This window comes from Bacillus rossius, chromosome 1 (genome assembly GCF_032445375.1).
Source record: "Bacillus rossius redtenbacheri isolate Brsri chromosome 1, Brsri_v3, whole genome shotgun sequence".
Classification (NCBI taxonomy): Eukaryota; Metazoa; Arthropoda; class Insecta; order Phasmatodea; family Bacillidae; genus Bacillus; species Bacillus rossius.
This window is the reverse complement of record NC_086330.1, coordinates 235,404,643-235,426,263: the sequence shown is the minus strand read 5'-3', so window position 1 is coordinate 235,426,263 and position 21,621 is coordinate 235,404,643. Positions and strand designations below refer to the sequence as shown.

The following is a 21,621-nucleotide window of genomic DNA, read 5'->3' as shown; positions in this document are numbered from 1 at the left end:
CTTTTTATGTATGGGAATAACCTTAGCTATTTTCCATTTAGTGGGAAATACTTGTGATTTTAGACTTGTATTAAATAGATGCAACAATAGAGGCATTAGAATAAAAGAGCAGCCTTTAATAATGAAATTTGGTATACCGTCAGGACCAGTAGACATAGTTGGTTTTAATGATTAAATTCCCCATAAGACCTGGCTTTCTGATAAGAATGATACAGGAATTGAATCGTGAATAATATCGGGATCAATGATACGAGGGTGGTTGGTGGATGGTACATATACACTAGCAAAGTACTTAGCAAAGACATTAGAAAGAATACCAGGATCATTACAGATATCACCATTGACATTAAGAGAATGGGATTCACTATAACCATTTTTCATAACATTGACATATCTCCAGAATTTTTTAGGGTTATTCTTAACCTTATTATTGATACTACGATTCCAATTAGTTTTATCACGCTTAATAAGATTTTTAACTATTGCTCTATATTTAGAGAAAAGAAGGTAATACTGAGTATTATTGTTTCTTTTATAGAGTTTATGAAAGTGTTTTTTAGATTTTAAGGCATGAATTAATTCACCAGAGAACCAATAAGGATGTTTAGAGGCCTTACGTGTGGATAATGGAATGTGAGTATTGATTTTATCACAGATACAAGATGTAAGTTGATCTACAAGAGCATCTACATCAGTGGTGTTATAATATTCATCCCAATTGTGGGTTTTTAGAGAGTTATAAAGGCTTAAGTAATCACCAGCTTTGTAGTTTCTGAAAATAGAATCTGGAGTAAAATTGTGTGAGGTCGCCTCAATAAGTAGTTTAATAAGTAGGGTAGGATGATAGATATCCTCTTTGACCAGAGATTCAACAGCTTTTTCAACCACACAATGGGATAGATTAGAAATACAAAGATCTAGAAGATTATTGGAAGATTGTATTAGGTTGTGCTGAAATAAATCCAAATTAGATATGAAATCAAGCAGGCACTGAGCCTTGGATCTGACATGTGCACGGGCAATATTGAAATAGTGATTTCCTTTCCAATCTATCCCAGGTACATTGAAGTCACCTAAGATAATCACATTATCATGAGAATTAACGAGTTTTTGTTCAAGAGCTTCAAAATACAATGTGAATAGATTAGGTGATGTAGTTGGAGGAAGATAAATATTACCCAATGTTAAGTACTTATTAAAGGCAATTTTAATATTAATCCATACGGCTTCTACTCCACGATAGTCATATAATTGAATTAGCTGAACAGAAGGGAATTTATGTTTGTTCACTGCGATCAACACTCCGCCACCACGTTCCATTGATGAGAGTAGCGGATCCCTATCAGTTCTAAAAATAGAATAATTATCGGTGAAATAATGAGCATTGATACATCTTTCGTTGAACCAAGTTTCTGTTAGACAGATTATGTCATACTGAGTATTAATAAGATTATCAAAGAATTCAACTGATTTTGTTCTAAGTCCTCTAACATTCTGATATGCAATTTCCCATTCATTAAGATTGGGCATTCACTGGGAAGTGAGTAGGAAGCACTCCTCCAGGCCCTGGCATAGAAGTTGCTGGCATAAAAGGTGACGATGTACTGCAGGAACTTGGAGGTAATTGGGTAGAATTACCGAGAGCTTCAGGAGATGAATTAGTACTAACAATTTGGTCTTGATGCAGTTTTCCAAAGAAAGGACTGATTAAACAGCCACTGGGCCAAAAAACAATATTATTAATTCTACTAAAATCTTCTTCCAGAACAGATACATGGAAGGAGGCGTAAGAATTATGCTTTGTCCGGAGCTTGGCCACTTTGACTTGCTTGAGATTTAGTTCGTTGGAAATATAATCTACGACTTCTTGTTCCGTGACAGACGGCTCAAAACGCGTGACAAAGAGAGCTTTTGTTTTTTTGTAAATAGGTTTAGCAATTGTTTTTAATGTGGAAACATTCCTGATGCCAATTTGCAAGGGATTTTTCTTACGATCCGTGTTAGATAATTTTCTATCGGAGTTTTCATTATTCGTGGACTTGCGTGAATGTTGTACTACGGTGAAGCCGTCTTCGTCGACGAGCTGTTTACCGTTTTTCCTGATGACGTCGTTGGAGACACGCTGAGTTGTAAGTGGGTCACTGGTGCGCGCACTGTTGCCAGATACACCGGATGACTCGACACAAGCAGGTTTCTTGTTTGAGGAGACTTTTTTAACTACTTGACTGTATGAATTAACAGAATCAGTCTTAGAAGATAAGATCTGTTTAATCTGTTGCAGTTCATTTTTTATCTCTGCAGTTTCACTACGAGAGTCGATAAGAAGGGTTTTTAACACCATATTCTCGCTTTTTAACTCGTCAAATTTCATACTGAGGGATTTCACGGCCGAGATTAAGTCTTCCATGGTGGGATCCAGAAGTTTTACCGTCCAAGCTTCACTAGAAGATTTTTGCTTCGATGAACTTTCACTTGCTTTTTCAGATATTCCCGGCGAATTAGAAATCACTTTTTTAGTAGGCGATCTGAACATTTTAGTAACCGTGTCTGGAACTAATTCAATGATCGAATCATTATTATCGGGTAATGAAAACCCATGAAAGTCGGAAAGATTAAGCAGCGATGAATCAATTATGAGTCGAACTTAACGATAGTGAAGAAATAATAGCACATTAAAGCCGGGGAGCGCGCGCGCACGTCCGTCGGCTATGAACGCTCAGCAGCACTTAACTTGTTGGAAAAAACTATAAAAAAATTGGGACACAATATATATCATATCGAGGTTAGATCTAATGAAGTGCAATGCAACGGCTACTACTAAACTAATTTTATTAGTAATATTTACCTGGATGTATTAAACAACATTGCAGCTAAAAAAAACCTAAGAATAAAAATATTAAAATTTCATATCTAAGTAAGTCACATTTTCTTGTTAACATCAGGTGTGTTAAGTGTGATAATTTTGCTAGATTAGAATATTATTTACATTTTTTTTTGCTGATTATTATTTTTTGTTCATGCTTTTATGGAATATTAATTTAACGTAAAACGGCAAAAACGCCTTGTCAGACATTGGTATCACACTATTTTTTTTAAGAACATAAACATGAATAATGATAGAATTTTTTAAAACTTGATTTAGACTTAACTAATAATTTCTTAAAAAGAATTTAATCACCTATTATATAATTAGTTCAGGGCAAATTCAGACACGTAATGATGTTATTGTGAATAACCTTGCATAAAAACAGTGGGACTTATTGAAAAATACCAGTGTATCATACACACAAATTCCTTACCATCATAGAGGAACTTGACATCCTCTGGTAATCTCTCATATGGAGGAGCGAATACTGGACCTTTGTGTTCCAAGAAGTGCCATTTGTTTCCATCGTCTTTCTTCTCTTCTTCCCACCTACAAAAAAAAAAGAGCATGTCATTGATATAAATGTACATAACTGTGTCATCCCTGAAGTATGCAATGTTATCAAGAAATTATATCCGACAAGTAGAATTAAAATCCAAAATGTTAAATGAGTTTCAGTAACTAATTCTTTCAGTATAGTTTTCACATTTTTTACTAGCAAGCAACGGAAAAATGCAAGAGTATACAGAAAACTTCACAAAGCAAACAAAGTGTCATAACCTTTTTTTGATAACAAAACACCCCTCTCATTTAAGCACATGGTTTAGAAACAGAATAATTTTATTTATAAATTGAGGTTTTTACAAGCAGACTATGTCAGTTAATTAAAATTTCCAAAACAAAAGGTAAAATCATTTAGAAACTTGGGTAGAAAAACAACCAAAATATTTCAACCTACATCTAAATCACTATAAGAAGAAAATAAGTAAATAAACAAAAATTCATTTTTATAATCATTCTGTAAAACAGTATTGCTATATTTAAAGTATTTTATTGGTAATTTATCTTTTAATGATTGGTTAGGTTGGCGACATTTAAAATACTGTAAAAACACATGAATAGTTAGTAAGACTACCTCAGATACACTAATTACACATTACATATTAAATAAGTTTTATTAACGTAGCTAACCTAACCCAAGAACTTTTTTTTTGCAAAAATCAGTTGCACATTGCAATAATATTAATTTCTTACAATATCATTATTATTTGTACTTGTTTAAGTTATGTAAGAATTAACTTTTCTATTAACCAACATTAAAACACATAACATATTTTTCCTTGATACATATAGGAATATAAGTTGTTTCTTTATTTCAGACCTGTCAAACAGTTTAATTTGATACATCATAATAACACCTAGCATTTCTAGTTATGCAGCAATCAACACAATATAGACTACATTAGATTTTATTCAATTTGTTTTTATTATCTTTTCGTCCTCCCTCGCATGTGAAAGACATTAATTATTAATGCTAATAATTAATCCAGCCAGAACACATAGTTGAGTATATACAAGTATTTTCACCTTGGGCTCAACTATCACAGAGTAGTGTTACAACATGCCCAAATCTTACCTCAAATATGTATATAAATTAAATCAAACAATTGTCAATACTACAAAGTACGAAGAAATAATAAATAACTCACCTTCACAATGACTTAAAACCATTTTACAAGTGACTATCTTGTTTCAAGTATTCTACATGGCAGGAATCACACCCCTCCATAAATATTCTACTGGTAAATAATTCTCTTTCAAAAAATAAAATAATAAAATAATAAATTATTTTCCTCTTATTCCCCTTTAACGTACTTTACTGGTATCTTTTCTATTTTACTACAAATTACATTAATAAATTACTTTTTACCTTGTTTTCCAACATGAACTAACACTTTACACTTAAATAATAAATTAAAATTAATCTATACATATTTTTTATTAAACACACTTATAAACATTAAAACTCAGAGTTAATTTCCAGTGAGTTTACAGTAAGCCTGTATTAACTAGATATCAAAGAGGTTCTCTTGTACTTGCTTATACATACCAGCACAGCAGGCTTTCAGTGACACACATTTAGTTTACCTGACAAACATGAACTTTTAGTTCAACATAAATTTAACTCTAGACATGTAGATATTATACTTCAGAGCAGAACTGTGGAACATACCTGCTTATATACCTGAATTTCACCGTATGTTTAATAATTACATTAATTAAAATGTGTCCTAACCTCAAATGTACACCATGATGTACTTTTAAACATGCAGCCTTGAAAAAACAAATATGTACTGGTAAACATTACACTCACTGATAAAAGTGTTACAAATTTAGCAGATGCTCATTACTATTATTTGGAAAATATAGTAAAAATTAAAAATGTTAATGGGATCCATAACCTTTCATCTACACATATTCACCATCTTGAATGCACAACTCAAGTGCTGCTGCCAAGTGGCCAGTCACACAACTGACTTCAGCTACACTACTGCCATCTATTAACCTTGTTCAACATGACAAACATGCAGCTTTACAATATTGATAGTTAGAAATACAGACACACTTATCACAGTCATGATTCTGGTTTTCTGGACACAATATCAAGAATATATTTACTATTTATTTTTAAATAAACGATACTGTAAATTAAAACAGACATTTTTGGAATATCAATACATTACTTTTATTTAAGGTTTTCATGCTAAACATGCTAAATTATTAAAGCAATGCCCTTTTAACATCTGGTTTGATGCTCTTGCATGTTGTTCAGGCTTGTAGAGTTCAATTGAACACAGTTAAAAATAAATTTTTACATATATTAGGTATTGTAATGAATCTTTTTATATAAAAAAAAAACTTAATTTAGTGATAAACAATTCTACCTGTTGTTCCTCTGAACCTCTAAGATAGCTAAATACTTTCTCACATTTGGTTATAAATTGTATTGGAGTAGCCCCTCGATCATCCCCAAAAAATTTAGGCATTGTTTTTTCGAAAGTGTTTACTTTATCTACAGTTAAAACCGAACTTCTAATGTTACCCTTTCCATCCCCTCTAATCATACTCAGTTTTTCCTCCATTTTTTGCAAACATTCTTGACCCACATCATCCCTGAAATTCTCTAACTGGTTACTTATTTTGGAATTTTCTGTAAATATCCTTTCAACATTAGCTTCAAAATTCTCTTTGACTTCCTGAATTTTCTTTTCATTGTAATAGATGTTTTGGGAATTCTCATTTACTTTTAACTGCAAATTTGTGATATCCCCTTGATTTTTGGTCATTTTGTTTTGTATACTTTCATTATGTTGTACTAGTTCTGAAATTTTATTACTATGTTCCTGAACTGTTTTACCTGTTTGCGTCAAATTTTCCTGAACTTGGCCCACTATATTTTCACAAGTGTTTAACCTAGACTGTATCGCCTCTATCTCCACTTCACAATTATTTACTTTGCATATACAGGAAGAGATCTGTTCATTAAGATCATTCCTAAGTGCATCAAATCGGCTCTCAAATGTATTGATTAAATTTGTTCAGTGGCATCTAATTTTTTTTCTGTGGCATCTAATTTTTGTTTAGTGGCATCTAATTTTTGTTCCATTATATACCTGAATTCAGTCTGACCTTGTGACATGTTATGCATCCCTTGTGACATGTTATCCATCATTATCATTAATTTTTCTAACATTTGATTAGACATACCTGACCCCCCCATAACCTCTACTGGACTACCATTTGCAGGCTGTTCCATGTTTTCCGACTACTCCTGCACTAATTCAATATTCAAATTAGGATCGGACATTCCTGAAGTTTCAGGAAAACCCGCAAGGTCATCCTGACTGTCTGTACTCATTTTTCTTTTGTTTTTACTATTATAAATTACCAGAAAACATAAACAACCCTTTAAAAACACATTTAAAAAAAACTTTAAACAATGATAACCACAAATACAAAATTTAGACCATAAGAATGTAAGTTTCTGTCCAATTTAGACTTGCTGTTTCCGGCGATTCATCCCTCGTTGTCCCGCGAAGTACCGAGATGATCTATGTTGCTGGAATCGTGTCCCACGATGTTCTGCGAAGCGCTGTTCTACGATGTTCTAAAATGTAGTTCTCGTTGCATTCCTTTCCCACGATGTCCCGCGCTGTTAAACGGTGTCACGCTCGTCTTCGTCTGTCGATGTTTACAAGTGCGACGCGGATATAAAAGTTCACACGATCCACACACGAATCACTCGTTCACAAGTTATAATTTTGCCGATGTTCTAAAAGGTTTTGCCAGTTTATTTCGTCATGATTGGTTTTTACTTGATAAATTTTTACTGTTTTTCCGAATGTTTATTTTATCATCAGGCAGTGTCTAAATTCGTGCCCCACGTTGGGCGCCATGTTGTTACATTCCTTGCGGCCCGGCTAACACATAGAAATGTAACAATAAAAACAATGTTCTTTAAGAATTTATGATTACGATGGTCGATTCAGATAATTTTTTGTTACATCAAAATATGTTTTAAATTGGAAATGAAAGAGTTTATTGCATTACTTTTTGTTTATTTCGTTTCAAACCAAAGAAACGATAGTTTTTTCAGTTACATGACAACACAATTCAGACAAATTTGGTTCTAAGCTTTGTTACTTGCACAGTTTTTGTTCTACAAATTTTTTCGAAGTCCTTGAATTTTGATAGGATGAGGTCCAAATGCATACCATACCAGACATTTTTCTGTTGATGGTCGTTGAGTCTTGTCGCTCACAAAAAAAAAATAGAATTTATTACTCTCCCTTGGTTAGCGATGTAACTCAAGGTACGGTTGCGCACTGACCGAAGTCGCGCGAAGTTGGGCCGTCGCCGACGCCTAGGGCCTAAATTTCTAGTTACATGATTCCGAAAAAATCTTTAGGTTAAAATTTACGGCCTGGCCCTAGCCCCTAGGCGTGAAATTTTCCCTTAGTGCAACTCCATAATATTGTGCGAGTTGCCGACGACGCGACCGGACTGGACGACAATCAAGCGACAACTGAGTTGGTAGACAAGATTACCTCCCTTGTATAGGTGAAGACAAGGGAAGCAACCCTGTGGGCCAACCGACCAATCACAGTACAGCATTCATCAACATGCCCAAATAAGGAATTTCGGCCGAGCGCATCACACCACGCCAGGACTCGCCCTGATTGGTTGGCTAGTGGTAGCCTCCAGAGAACCTTCCAGACCGTCGCGAAAGCTATGCGTCCACGTGACGCGTAAATCCCCAACAACGCATTTACAACGAGGAAAATAACTTGCTGGCGCCAGTGTGTCGCGCCTGTCCGCTCTTCCTTCTGGGCTTTCCAGACTGTTCTCGAATTATTCCACTACAATCTCAATAGAATTCAAAATTTACCCAACTAATTTAAATATAATATTCAAATTTTAGCAATTGAAGTTGAAATTCACATCCAAAATTTTAGTTTAAAAATTATGTCCTGTAAAATTATCTTCTCCATTGCCTTAAATAAAACAATTAATGAAATCATATATCAAAATTAGTTATGAGCTGGAGTTAACCCACAAATTAATAATTAAATATCTCGGGAAAATAAGTATTTTAAGACTTTACATGAAATTTAAAAAGAGTAATTAATAACAATTTTTAACATATCTGAACTGTTCTCTATATCACAAAAAAAAAAAATCCTTCACCTCAAACTTATTCTTAATATTCTTATGACCCATTTTGCAATGCTACACACACTTATAAACATTAAAACTCAGAGTTAATTTCCAGTGAGTTTACAGGAAGCCTGTATTAACTAGATATCAAAGAGGTTCTCTTGTACTTGCTTATACATACCAGCACAGCAGGCTTTCAGTGACACACATTTAGTTTACCTGACAAACATGAACTTTTAGTTCAACATAAATTTAACTCTAGACATGTAGATATTATACTTCAGAGCAGAACTGTGGAACATACCTGCTTATATACCTGAATTTCACCGTATGTTTAATAATTACATTAATTAAAATGTGTCCTAACCTCAAATGTACACCATGATGTACTTTTAAACATGCAGCCTTGAAAAAACAAATACTGGTTAACATTACACTCACTGATAAAAGTGTTACAAATTTAGCAGATGCTCATTACTATTATTTGGAAAATATAGTAAAAATTAAAAATGTTAATGGGATCCATAACCTTTCATCTACACATATTCACCATCTTGAATGCACAACTCAAGTGCTGCTGCCAAGTGGCCAGTCACACAACTGACTTCAGCTACACTACTGCCATCTATTTACCTTGTTCAACATGACAAACATGCAGCTTTACAATATTGATAGTTAGAAATACAGACACACTTATCACAGTCATGATTCTGGTTTTCTGGACACAATATCAAGAATATATTTACTATTTATTTTTAAATAAACGATACTGTAAATTAAAACAGACATTTTTGGAATATCAATACATTACTTTTATTTAAGGTTTTCATGCTAAACATGCTAAATTATTAAAGCAATGCCCTTTTAACATCTGGTTTGATGCTCTTGCATGTTGTTCAGGCTTGTAGAGTTCAATTGAACACAGTTAAAAATAAATTTTTACATATATTAGGTATTGTAATGAATCTTTTTATATAAAAAAAAAACTTTTTATAACTCACACATGTCAATTGTTCTGAATTTTTCGATTCATGTTTTATTTCATGATTTAAAATAATATTAGGCAAAATTTCATGAAATTTCACATGCTGAAAAAAAAAAAAAAAGCACAACATACTAACTTTTGCAACTTAACAACACTGGCCTTATATTTCAAATTCTCTTAAGACTATCGAGATTTTGACATTTTCTACGCAATGTTGGTCAAATAACTGAAGTCAAGAGGGATGATGTAGCAACTTAAATTTCGGGGAAAAAAAAAAAAAAAAAAAGTTTGTCTACCAAGAAAGTAAGATGATATTTTCTTAAATTCTCGAGTGTATCTCAATTTTGGCATTATATCACTTTATGTATGCACTAGAAGCCAGTATTATTTTAAAACACTGCCCTCCAACCAATAATTTTTTTTAATGGAAGTCTAAATATTGTGATTAGTAAAACCATGTATCCATGTGATTCAAAATGTAATTTTTACCTTAAAATGTATTGCATCAAGTGACCCAGAAATAACCCAGTCTAATTAATTTAACTGTGCACGAAACAAAAAATTATTTATTTGAAATTGGTAAATATTTATATAACCAAAGTGTTCAATCTAATTTATAACACAATCTGAAGTTTTTTATTAATACTACTTTTCATTTATAACTTAACATGCAAGACTGAAAATTATTTGCAGGTTAAAAGATGCACATTATAAATCATTAATACATAATGTCTTTTCAAATGTTTGTGGTGTTATTTAATCTTAAACAATTCAATTTTTTTTAAAGCTTTTGTTTAAACTAACTTCTTTTGCCATTTTAAAAATTTATGGCACTTAAGGGTTTTTGTATGCTGTGCACAAAACTACACCACCTTAAAAAATTGACAACTACAAACGCTAATGAAACAATTTTCACTTGTACAGTATTATAGCTAGCACCATTCACTTTTAGTGTAGCAAAAAATATACCGGTAATGTAATTAAAAGTTTCTTACATCTTAACTTCCTGCCATTTTAAACACATACCATTTCCACACATCCTGTGTTTCTTCCTCTTTTTTCTTCTTCCTTGGACTGCCTTGTGTGTCATTCTCCACTTTTACACCCTTCTGTGTCTTAATTTTCAAATCTTTCTCAGATTTTACTTTTATCTTTTTCTTCTTCTTTTCCTGAAAACAATCTCTAATTTCAAACAAGACAGTTCAATATTACATTGACATTGAAAGCTCGTTACGAGAACTATCACAAGATGGCAGCCTGGCTAGACACGAGCTCTAAAAACATTGCAGCACTAAGAGTGACACTGTTTCACAGGTGGGATGCTTCTGGCCCCCTATGCACACAGCCTTTAACTAGCATGTCATTGCATGTTATTTATGTCTGCATGCAAATCCAAATTAATTTTGAGTGAACACGTAGTAATTTTACTGTGAAATAATGAAGATGAAGATTCCGTCGACCCACCTAAACCACTTTCAATGCCATGTACCTAGGGACAAGATTATATGGTGAATTGTGATAAAACCAAAATAACCCCAAAAAGCATGTCAAAACACAGCATTACACTGATATACAATATAATACACCATATAGCACTGAAATGCAAGTTATATCATGGAATCAAGCAGCATTTAACCAAAACTTAAATTCAAATCATACAAAAAGTTATCTATAATGTTAGAAATTTAAGAAATGTCATTTTTTGACAAAAAATTGTACCGAAGAGCATGGGTGAGAAATATTAATTTATTTGTTTTATCGAGGGATCTCTTACTGGATAACTTTGAAACCACAAATGCTAGCTTATTTATTTTTATTGTTATGAGATTTATCTGATTAAGACCAATTTATTACAAATTGTTTTATCGTAAAACTGTACATATTATTTTATTGTAAAAATCCATTATAAAATTTTACTAATATTTTGGTGGAGTAAAAAAATACAAAACAGCTTTTATATTAAAAAAAAAAAAACTGAATTGTTGTTTTAAAAATAAAATTGGGCTAAAAATAAAACCATTCCAAAAATTACAGATTAAAAAATGCAAGAAAAAACAAAACCTGCCCAGTGTAATTTCAATAACACACTTGCAAACACATTCAAGCAGACTTAAATGTAATTTTTTGTATTGAAGTTCATGCCATTGGGCTGCTCAGCCAGGCAGCCACCTTGTTTCTTTAATGCATTTTAAAGGGTTGAATTTACAGTACCCAACAAAGTAAATTATCATAGTAGTGAAGAGCTGAATTCCAATTTTTTAGAATCCAAATCTCAAATTTGATTATCGAAGAGCACGTTGAATCTACCCCTCAAATCCAGAGCTAGGATAATGTACAAGGAATAAAAAATATTAACTATAATGTTGAAACATTCAAACCTTTAAATTTTGTTTCACTAAGTTTCCAGAGTTAATATATTATGTAATTTTAATTTTATAATTACATATTAAGTGTACAATACCTTTGGGAATGGTAATAAGATAGATGTGAAGGAAAAAAAATAGACCCAGTACACTTCAGACTTAACAGTATAGAATTTTTGAATTTTTATTATATTTCCTCCAGTAATAGCATTATAATTTTTTCCCCCTCTAATATCAAATCCTTATGTAATAGAGATTAAAGGTTTGGAGATGTGACCAGGTCCATTCCTATTTATTTATATGTTCAGAATATTAACAATTTTTTTTGTTAAACATTTTCACTGAAGTGTTAAACAAATATCCTCAGAGCATTGTCACTGGTGTCAATAATACACATTTCTTTGATAGCTTATGTAGGAATTAATAACGTAATCCTTTAAACTACACAAAGGTGCAATTGTATGAATGTCTGAATTCAACATCAACTTTTTCTTTCTTTAGAATATTGAATCTTTCAAAAGTGAGGAAGATGTTTGAGGATTCGTTTGACTAATTGAAAAAATATGTCCAATAATTTATGAATGTACCTTGCAAGCCACACAATTCTATAGGTAAATATAATACAAAAACGTATGCAAAAAACTGCATGACTACGTTAGCTGGAGCTGTCCTAGATACCACTGAGGGCAAATTTACCAAATTTGTGTTTTTACAAAAGAGTTCTTCTAACGTATGCCTGGATAGAGAAGGGGCAACCTTAGTTAATTTACATTCTAAGGCCCGCAAACCAAGCACTCAACCATACGGCAATTTACAAAATAATAATAATAATAATAATGGTTGGAAACTTCAACTGGTTGCAATCCTAAAAATATTCATTCTAATTCAAAGAAATAATTATTGTGACTTAAGTAATAAGATTATCTGAGTTTGATCTGGATGTCCACAGTAATCTGCAATAAAATTTCCCTCATCTTTCCAGACCAAATTTTTTAATAATTCTATTTTCCAATTATCTGAAAGAAACAAAGAAATTCCAGCCTCTGCCATGGCAACAGCTCTCCCTCTGCCACCGCCATAGCTCTCCCTCTGCCACCGCCATAGCTCTCCCTCTGCCACCGCCATAGCTCTCCCTCTGCCACCGCCATAGCTCTCCCTCTGCCACCGCCATAGCTCTCCCTCTGCCACCGCCAAAGCTCTCCCTCTGCCACCGCCATAGCTCTCCCTCTGCCACCGCCATAGCTCTCCCTCTGCCACCGCCATAGCTCTCCCTCTGCCACCGCCATAGCTCTCCCTCTGCCACCGCCATAGCTCTCCCTCTGCCACCGCCATAGCTCTCCCTCTGCCACCGCCATAGCTCTCCCTCTGCCACCGCCATAGCTCTCCCTCTGCCACCGCCATAGCTCTCCCTCTGCCACCGCCATAGCTCTCCCTCTGCCACCGCCAAAGCTCTCCCTCTGCCACCGCCAAAGCTCTCCCTCTGCCACCGCCATAGCTCTCCCTCTGCCACCGCCATAGCTCTCCCTCTGCCACCGCCATAGCTCTCCCTCTGCCACCGCCATAGCTCTCCCTCTGCCACCGCCATAGCTCTCCCTCTGCCACCGCCATAGCTCTCCCTCTGCCACCGCCATAGCTCTCCCTCTGCCACCGCCATAGCTCTCCCTCTGCCACCGCCATAGCTCTCCCTCTGCCACCGCCATAGCTCTCCCTCTGCCACCGCCATAGCTCTCCCTCTGCCACCGCCATAGCTCTCCCTCTGCCACCGCCATAGCTCTCCCTCTGCCACCGCCATAGCTCTCCCTCTGCCACCGCCATAGCTCTCCCTCTGCCACCGCCATAGCTCTCCCTCTGCCACCGCCATAGCTCTCCCTCTGCCACCGCCATAGCTCTCCCTCTGCCACCGCCATAGCTCTCCCTCTGCCACCGCCAAAGCTCTCCATCTGCCACCGCCATAGCTCTCCCTCTGCCACCGCCATAGCTCTCCCTCTGCCACCGCCATAGCTCTCCCTCTGCCACCGCCAAAGCTCTCCCTCTGCCACCGCCATAGCTCTCCCTCTGCCACCGCCAAAGCTCTCCCTCTGCCACCGCCAAAGCTCTCCCTCTGCCACCGCCATAGCTCTCCCTCTGCCACCGCCAAAGCTCTCCCTCTGCCACCGCCATAGCTCTCCCTCTGCCACCGCCATAGCTCTCCCTCTGCCACCGCCAAAGCTCTCCCTCTGCCACCGCCATAGCTCTCCCTCTGCCACCGCCATAGCTCTCCCTCTGCCACCGCCATAGCTCTCCCTCTGCCACCGCCATAGCTCTCCCTCTGCCACCGCCATAGCTCTCCCTCTGCCACCGCCATAGCTCTCCCTCTGCCACCGCCAAAGCTCTCCCTCTGCCACCGCCATAGCTCTCCCTCTGCCACCGCCATAGCTCTCCCTCTGCCACCGCCATAGCTCTCCCTCTGCCACCGCCATAGCTCTCCCTCTGCCACCGCCATAGCTCTCCCTCTGCCACCGCCATAGCTCTCCCTCTGCCACCGCCATAGCTCTCCCTCTGCCACCGCCATAGCTCTCCCTCTGCCACCGCCATAGCTCTCCCTCTGCCACCGCCATAGCTCTCCCTCTGCCACCGCCATAGCTCTCCCTCTGCCACCGCCATAGCTCTCCCTCTGCCACCGCCATAGCTCTCCCTCTGCCACCGCCATAACTCTCCCTCTGCCACCGCCATAGCTTTCCCTCTGCCACCGCCATAGCTCTCCCTCTGCCACCGCCATAGCTCTCCCTCTGCCACCGCCAAAGCTCTCCCTCTGCCACCGCCATAGCTCTCCCTCTGCCACCGCCAAAGCTCTCCCTCTGCCACCGCCATAGCTCTCCCTCTGCCACCGCCATAGCTCTCCCTCTGCCACCGCCAAAGCTCTCCCTCTGCCACCGCCAAAGCTCTCCCTCTGCCACCGCCAAAGCTCTCCCTCTGCCACCGCCATAGCTCCCACTGCCATCACCATAGCTCTGCACTTTTTTTATTCATTCGAAACAGATAATTGCACATGCTATGTTAAAGTGTGTATGTTCACACTAACACATCATTGAAAAAAAAATGCTTTCACATTTAGAATGTTTGCTGACTGGAGAATCCCACAATCTAACCTCAACTGGGAATTTTAATGACTTTTTCAGAATTTCAAGTGAATTCTAATGACTTTCCCTGAGTAAATGCAATTTCCCTCACTTTTCCCTGACGTTACAGAATGTGGACATTCTGTATGTTACAAAGGCTATGGACAACTAAATATAACCATTTTCATAGCAAGCATACTCTCTTACACTTAATTCTAACTTTCGTAAATTCAAATTAACAAAAATTAAAACAAATTATTATGTATGTATTTCTCACCTCCACAAAATCATCATCACTTTCTGCTTTTCGCTTTTTTGACCCTTTCTTCTTTTGTCTCTGAAGCAATGGTATATCTTCATCCGATTCTTCAGATTTTATTTTGCGCTGTGCCTGAGAAACATAATTTTAAAATTAAACACTCAAGACATTAACAATTGTGTTTTAAACATGTATACAAATTAATGAAATATCTCAGGAATTTGAAAGCACGCATACTTTCGATCCTATGTAATTCAATGACTATTTCAAAGGTAAAGACTGGTTAGATAGGTCTGTGCTGTTTTTTTCCCATGTAATTTATTTCCAATTATATTGTCAAGTCATTTGTATTTTTAATCTCAAGTTATACCTTGGAAATATGTACATTTAAATCCATACAGCAATAATATGAAACATAATTTACATAAATAATATGGTACTTAATTAAGAACAAATTTTCATTGTACCATTAACACAGGATAATATATTGAAACTTTACAATTGTAAAAATAAACAGAATATTAATGACACAAATAATGTGTGTGTGTACAATATTTCAATCTTATGTCTCAGTAGGAACTTAGAACAATCATAAACTTGTATCACTTAAGGGAGCGTTCAAGTATTACGTAACACAATTTTTTGATATTTTTGACCCCCCCACCCCCCCATGTAACGTGCCGTAACGTTATTCTGTACCCCCCTCCCCCCTAGTAAAACGTTACGTAACCCCAAGTGACCATTTTTACCTAAAAGTCACAATTATGTGGCGTAACGTACCAGAATAAGTCACTAAAATACCTTTGTTATTGTTTTAATCACGTTAATGTATTTTTTTAACATTTGAAATGTCTTTTTTTTAAAAGCAAGAGCTTTCTAATGTTTTTTTTGTCCTAATAAATTTTTACTACTCAATCATACATTTAGCAATCATACATTTAATTACGTCGTTTTCCTGACTTGGCTCTGTCCTTATACACTTTTTGCTTTATCCGCCATTGTTCTTCTCATGCATTCTCCTATTTTAGTGTTTTACTAATAAAGCTATTAAAATCAAATAAATTTTATTTCTAATAATTATTTTTACCTTTGGCAATGCAATTACAAACATAAAAATCTAACTGCAATAAAATATATTTGTCAAAATATAATCGTATTTAAGAATACGATCGAACGAAAACGAAAAATACTTAAAATAAAATTAGCCATAATTAAAATAAGTAGATTGTAAAAAAAAAAAACAAAGTCAATTGGAGTTGTACTGCTCCTCTGTCCATGGGTTTGCCAGCCACTCAGATTCTTTCATTAATGGCATCCGGAGAGCAGACGAAGAGGGTTCCGGAATTGTTAACCCGCTTGCATCAACTTCGTCTTCGTCGAGCCAATCGGCATCCTCAGACGATGTTTCACAGCGACGCACAATGCAGAGAAGCTCAATTGCCCTTCTTGCAGAAAGTCACTGTGGCCGTACTCAACTTTCACGAAGGTCTTGGGCAGTCTTGCAATGCATGTAACAATTGTGCATTTGTACACTCTTGTGGGATGTAAAATAAACCCCACAGGTTGAATATACTCGGTTCTTTAGGTCGGATTGTACTGATGGGCAAAAGAAATCGTAAGGCATCTGCTTAAACCCTTCTAGATGAGGCGACAGATCAACAGAAAACCTCACAAGAAGTGGCGAAAACTTGCATGATCCTTTGTCTATCTGACTAGGTACCACGAGCTTGTTTGCGGTTTGAAGGATTGGGCAGGGTTGCGGCAGGAAAGTTTCTGGAAAGACAGATTTTAATGCAATTCTCAATTGGGAACAGCAGGATTCATCCGCACATTTAATAACTTGCAAGAAATATTGCGATTCACGGACGTGAGTGCTATACCACGCCATATTAGGTTCTGCTGGATCCTGCAAGCTATCTTCAGGGTATCTATATTCCGCCGAAACATCGTAGTTGTCAATTTTCATACAGTCGGTCGAGTGCTTGGAGCACACAAACGAAAAGGGTTGCCATCATGGGAAAACAAAATACGAACAATTCAATCAGGAATCCCCCGTAAAAAATAAACGAAAAGGGTTGCCAACTTGGGAGATTTTAATTCACTAGTTTTTTTATTAACCTTTCAGACCAATCGTCTTTCACACCACAACATTACTGTTGTGATGAGAGAAAATCTCACACATAGAAAACAGTGTATATTGAATATCAATACCTATATAATTTCTAATATGGCGATTGGAGTCTACGTTGACAACCGATGTATAATGAAGCCATCCGAATAGCAGTATTTTTTGTTAACTACTTTACTGGAGTGACGAGAAAAACTATAACAGCTGTTGATAAATAAATAAATATATATATATATGTTTGGAGTTAAAAAAACAATATTCACTAATCCTGTAAAGCAAGCAGAAGCAAATTTGTGAAGGTAAAAAAAAATTTAAGTTATCATGCCATTTGAAATTTTGAGGAAAAAAAAGTTTTAAAAAATGTGTGAAAGAATCTGTCACTACGCGACCGTTTTGAAGGGTAAAAAAAAAAAAAAAAAAAAAAAAAAGTGACGTAACACGTAGGTCCCTCCCCTGTAACGCATCGTAACGTTTTACAAGGAACCCCCCCCCCCCCCCCCGCAAATTCGTTACGTAATACTTGAACGCTCCCTAATCCAGGGGTGTTCAAAATTTTTAGCCTAAGGGCCACAGGGCCAGACCTACATAGTTAGCTCATCATACCAACATACTGTAAAACTAATGCAGGCCGAATACCGGGCATGTTTGACCAGATTGGTGGTGCTAGTGGCCAGTGCTGGCCCTCGGGCCGTAGTTTGGAGACCCCCGACTTATTCCATAAACACTGTGGAAAATGTATTAATTTGAATGTGAACATATGTTTCCGGGATATTTCAGGCTCATGTTGAACGGCTATTTGCAAAGTATCAAGTGGTTTAGGACTTGCTAACACAAGAAAAGAGAGGGTAATGTAGCTTATAAAATAGGCCTGGGTCAACTGAAAATACTTAATTTGATTGTATTCATAGTGTAGTAAAGCTTTGTGTATCACCTCATGTGATTATTTACATAAAGTTTAAGTAATTTTGTTTACAATTAAAATAAGTGCACACTTGTTTTAAATACTTTATTTGATAAGAATGGCTGAAGTTTTAATGGCACGATAATCTGTGATCTTGCAATTTTTTTGACAAGTTTAAAATACGGGAACAAAATGAAGTTTGCAAGACTGCTAAAAACTCTTAAAAACTTAAATTTTCATAGTTACATCATGTAATTAACATCTATTAACTTAAAATATCCATTGCCATTGCATAGTAGCAAATACAAGTTATTTTTGGAATGTGAAAGTTCAACTATTATAATTTTCCCCCAATTAATTATTCTCGTTACCACTAGTATTTGTATTCAAATACATTCTAATATTTGTATTAAAAAAAGATCTACTCACACAGACCATGAGCATCAAAAATCAATTATGAAAGTCGCAGCACAGCACACAGTTATCCTCTGCTGATGTGTGTGTAAACACAAGGTAAGAGAAAGTTGTAGTATTGGTTATCACCACTATCCCTCCTAATGCCACGAGGTAGTTCAAATGATAGGGATTCATTTTAGATGAAGCCCGCAGTACCATGCACGACAGAAAGGAAAGGTAAAGGAAGGGTTTTCGTTGTATGGCTCTCATTACCAAGACTGAGCACGAGTGCCTCGCCACAAGAGAGTGACACTTTAGGGATTGTGGCTGCCCAACACTCTACAACAGAACAAAGAAGCAGCTCGAGTTAGGCCCAACAAGTGTGTGTACACACACACACACAAGTAGGTACAAGCACCTCGTGATCCACCAACATCGCAATTCCCTGGCCTGAGCAGTGAATGAAAAGACAGCTGCTACGACAGACACAAATGTTTTTTCTTTAATACTTGTTTCATAAGCCATGTAGGTTATTTCATTTTATTGTCAGTACTTTTATTTATTTACCTGTTAGATATCGCAATAGTACTCTTGTATAATAGATTTTTATCATAATTTGTCTCAGCAGATATTTATTAAATATCTGACTGTGGTAAAAATGCAAGTATTCACAGTTATACCTAATCACTTCTTGGCCTTTAACGACTAACTCTGTTTATGAGATTGAGCCTTTATAAGATAGGGAGAGCAGAAAGAGAAGTGCTCATACCTTCACTCAAAGGAATTATGATTTGTGTCAATGTAGAAATATAATTTATTACAACATGAAACAAACAAATAACAGAGCCAGAAAATAACCAAAAAATATGTGTAAACATAATCTCCCCCAAGAGACAGCTAACTTTACTGTGGTCAACCTCCTTCCATAGTACCTGGAAGGTAATATTATGTATTATTAATTATTACACGTACACTGAATGCTGTTATTTAAATATTAAGGCATTTATAGCTAATAATATATATATGATATATAGACATATAGAGATCAAACATTACATAGATAAAACCGTCATAATTTACTTTACGTAAAAAACTGTTGCAGTAAAAATTAATTAAAATGATCTGTATTTTGATTCCCAGCACTCAGCAAAACAAATTCTAGTTGGATTCACATGAATACACGAAAAGCTATATTTAAAAAAAAAACATTGCACTATTGTCACTATTGAGGAAAGAAAAAGAAATAAAAGACTGCAAATCATGCCACTTTTTAATCATATAGCATATAGGTAAACACAATTGCATGCCTCTATGAAATAAAAACAATTTAATTATTAAAACTGACATATATTATTTAATATAAACTTAACTCCATAAAATATTTTAAAGAATGCAAAAGAGTTGATTTGTGCTGGAGTTATGGCGTGTACAGATGCAGAACAAGGAGAGACGAGGATTGAAATAGGTACCTAGTACATGTTTCAAAATTATGCATATGAGAAGGCTGTTTTTAATATTATAACTTCACCACTAAATGTGCTTGAATGGCAAAACACACATCAATGTACACTCATGCTACTTGTCATGGAAGTATAGCTAATTGTAACAGTTAGAATTTAACTGTTACGCTACCACATGAGTATGACGTGCCAGTAATCAAAGCCAAAGAAACACCTTTAGATATTATGATTAAATGTTATTATTTATTGATCTTACCGTTTTAGAGTCAAAAAACTTACTACTTATTATTACAGCAATGATAAAACAACATTTGGGTATTTTTAGCATACTAACATGATAATACATTCATGCTTGTAACCAGTCACAATCGGCTAAGATGACGACTGTTCTTTGCACATACAAAAAGAATCAACAAAACCCACTAAATTCTTTTGTTGACGATAGCAGGTAGTTTTTTATTAAGTTCATTAATAGTTACTACATTATTCTTCACACACGATGGTTGAAATTAAATAAAAGAGTTTAAAATGGAGTTTGAAATTTATTCTTATGAAATAAATGTACATGCTTTTGAGCCGCGAAACGGCATGACCTATCAGCCCAGCATGCTAACATTGACTGATGAAACAAAGTACAGTACAAAAACACAAAACAGTATAAACTGCGGACTTCCCTGGAAAAGCTCCTTCCTATAGGCTACAATTATTATTCTTACAACTACTATTCAGCAATTCCCTGGTCAGAGAGCTCTCCCATGGTCCTGGTGAACGTCTGTGTCTCTCAACACGGAATGCGATAAACAATCAATCGTCTATCATTTAGGCACCTCAGCGTAGTGCCTCTATCTTTCACTTAAACCAGTTCACCAACACATTATGAAACACATCATAAAATTATAATTATAAAAAGAACATTTAAATGAAACTAAACATTGAAACTCACACTAATATAAACCTAGCCAGAAAGGTGAAAACCAGTAAAAATATAGCTGAAGGACTATTCTATATACAATAATTAAATATCAAAATTAATTACAATAAATCCAAAACTAGGTCACTGTGACCTTGAACTTACATAACCAGCTGATCCTTTCTGAATGAAAATACATAATACTCACTTCTTTAAAAAAAATACTCATAAAATCTGGGGAGGGCATGGTCTTTCAACTTTACAAGCTGGAAAATGTAAATATATATTTAGGTGTGAAACTACTAAAAATTATAATGGAATCAAGACATAAAGCTACAAATGTCTAGTAACTATTGTGCACTGTAACAATAAGGTTCTTCAATAATATGGGAATTAAAAAAAATCTATGGTGTCATTTCATTACAATGAATCAAATAAGTATTATGGCAAACATCAAATAAAGTCCCATTACATCTCTGAGAAACAAGACACAATTCTCACGCAATTTCCCAACATTCTGAACTTGCCAGACGACAG

General features: G+C 35.8%; 1 protein-coding gene across 2 annotated transcripts in view; it reads right to left on the bottom strand.

Moving 5' to 3' along the window:
- LOC134527377 (DNA topoisomerase I, mitochondrial) overlaps positions 1–21,621 on the bottom strand; it is a 275,543-nt gene that overhangs the window by 104,522 nt on the left and 149,400 nt on the right. For both annotated transcript variants that reach the window (XM_063360011.1, XM_063360012.1), the window contains exons 8-10: positions 15,308–15,421; positions 10,596–10,738; positions 3,300–3,415 (exon numbers count right to left, since the gene is read on the bottom strand). In XM_063360011.1, the coding sequence (XP_063216081.1) occupies positions 3,300–3,415; positions 10,596–10,738; positions 15,308–15,421 (373 nt within the window). The remainder of the gene's footprint in view (positions 1–3,299; positions 3,416–10,595; positions 10,739–15,307; positions 15,422–21,621) is intronic.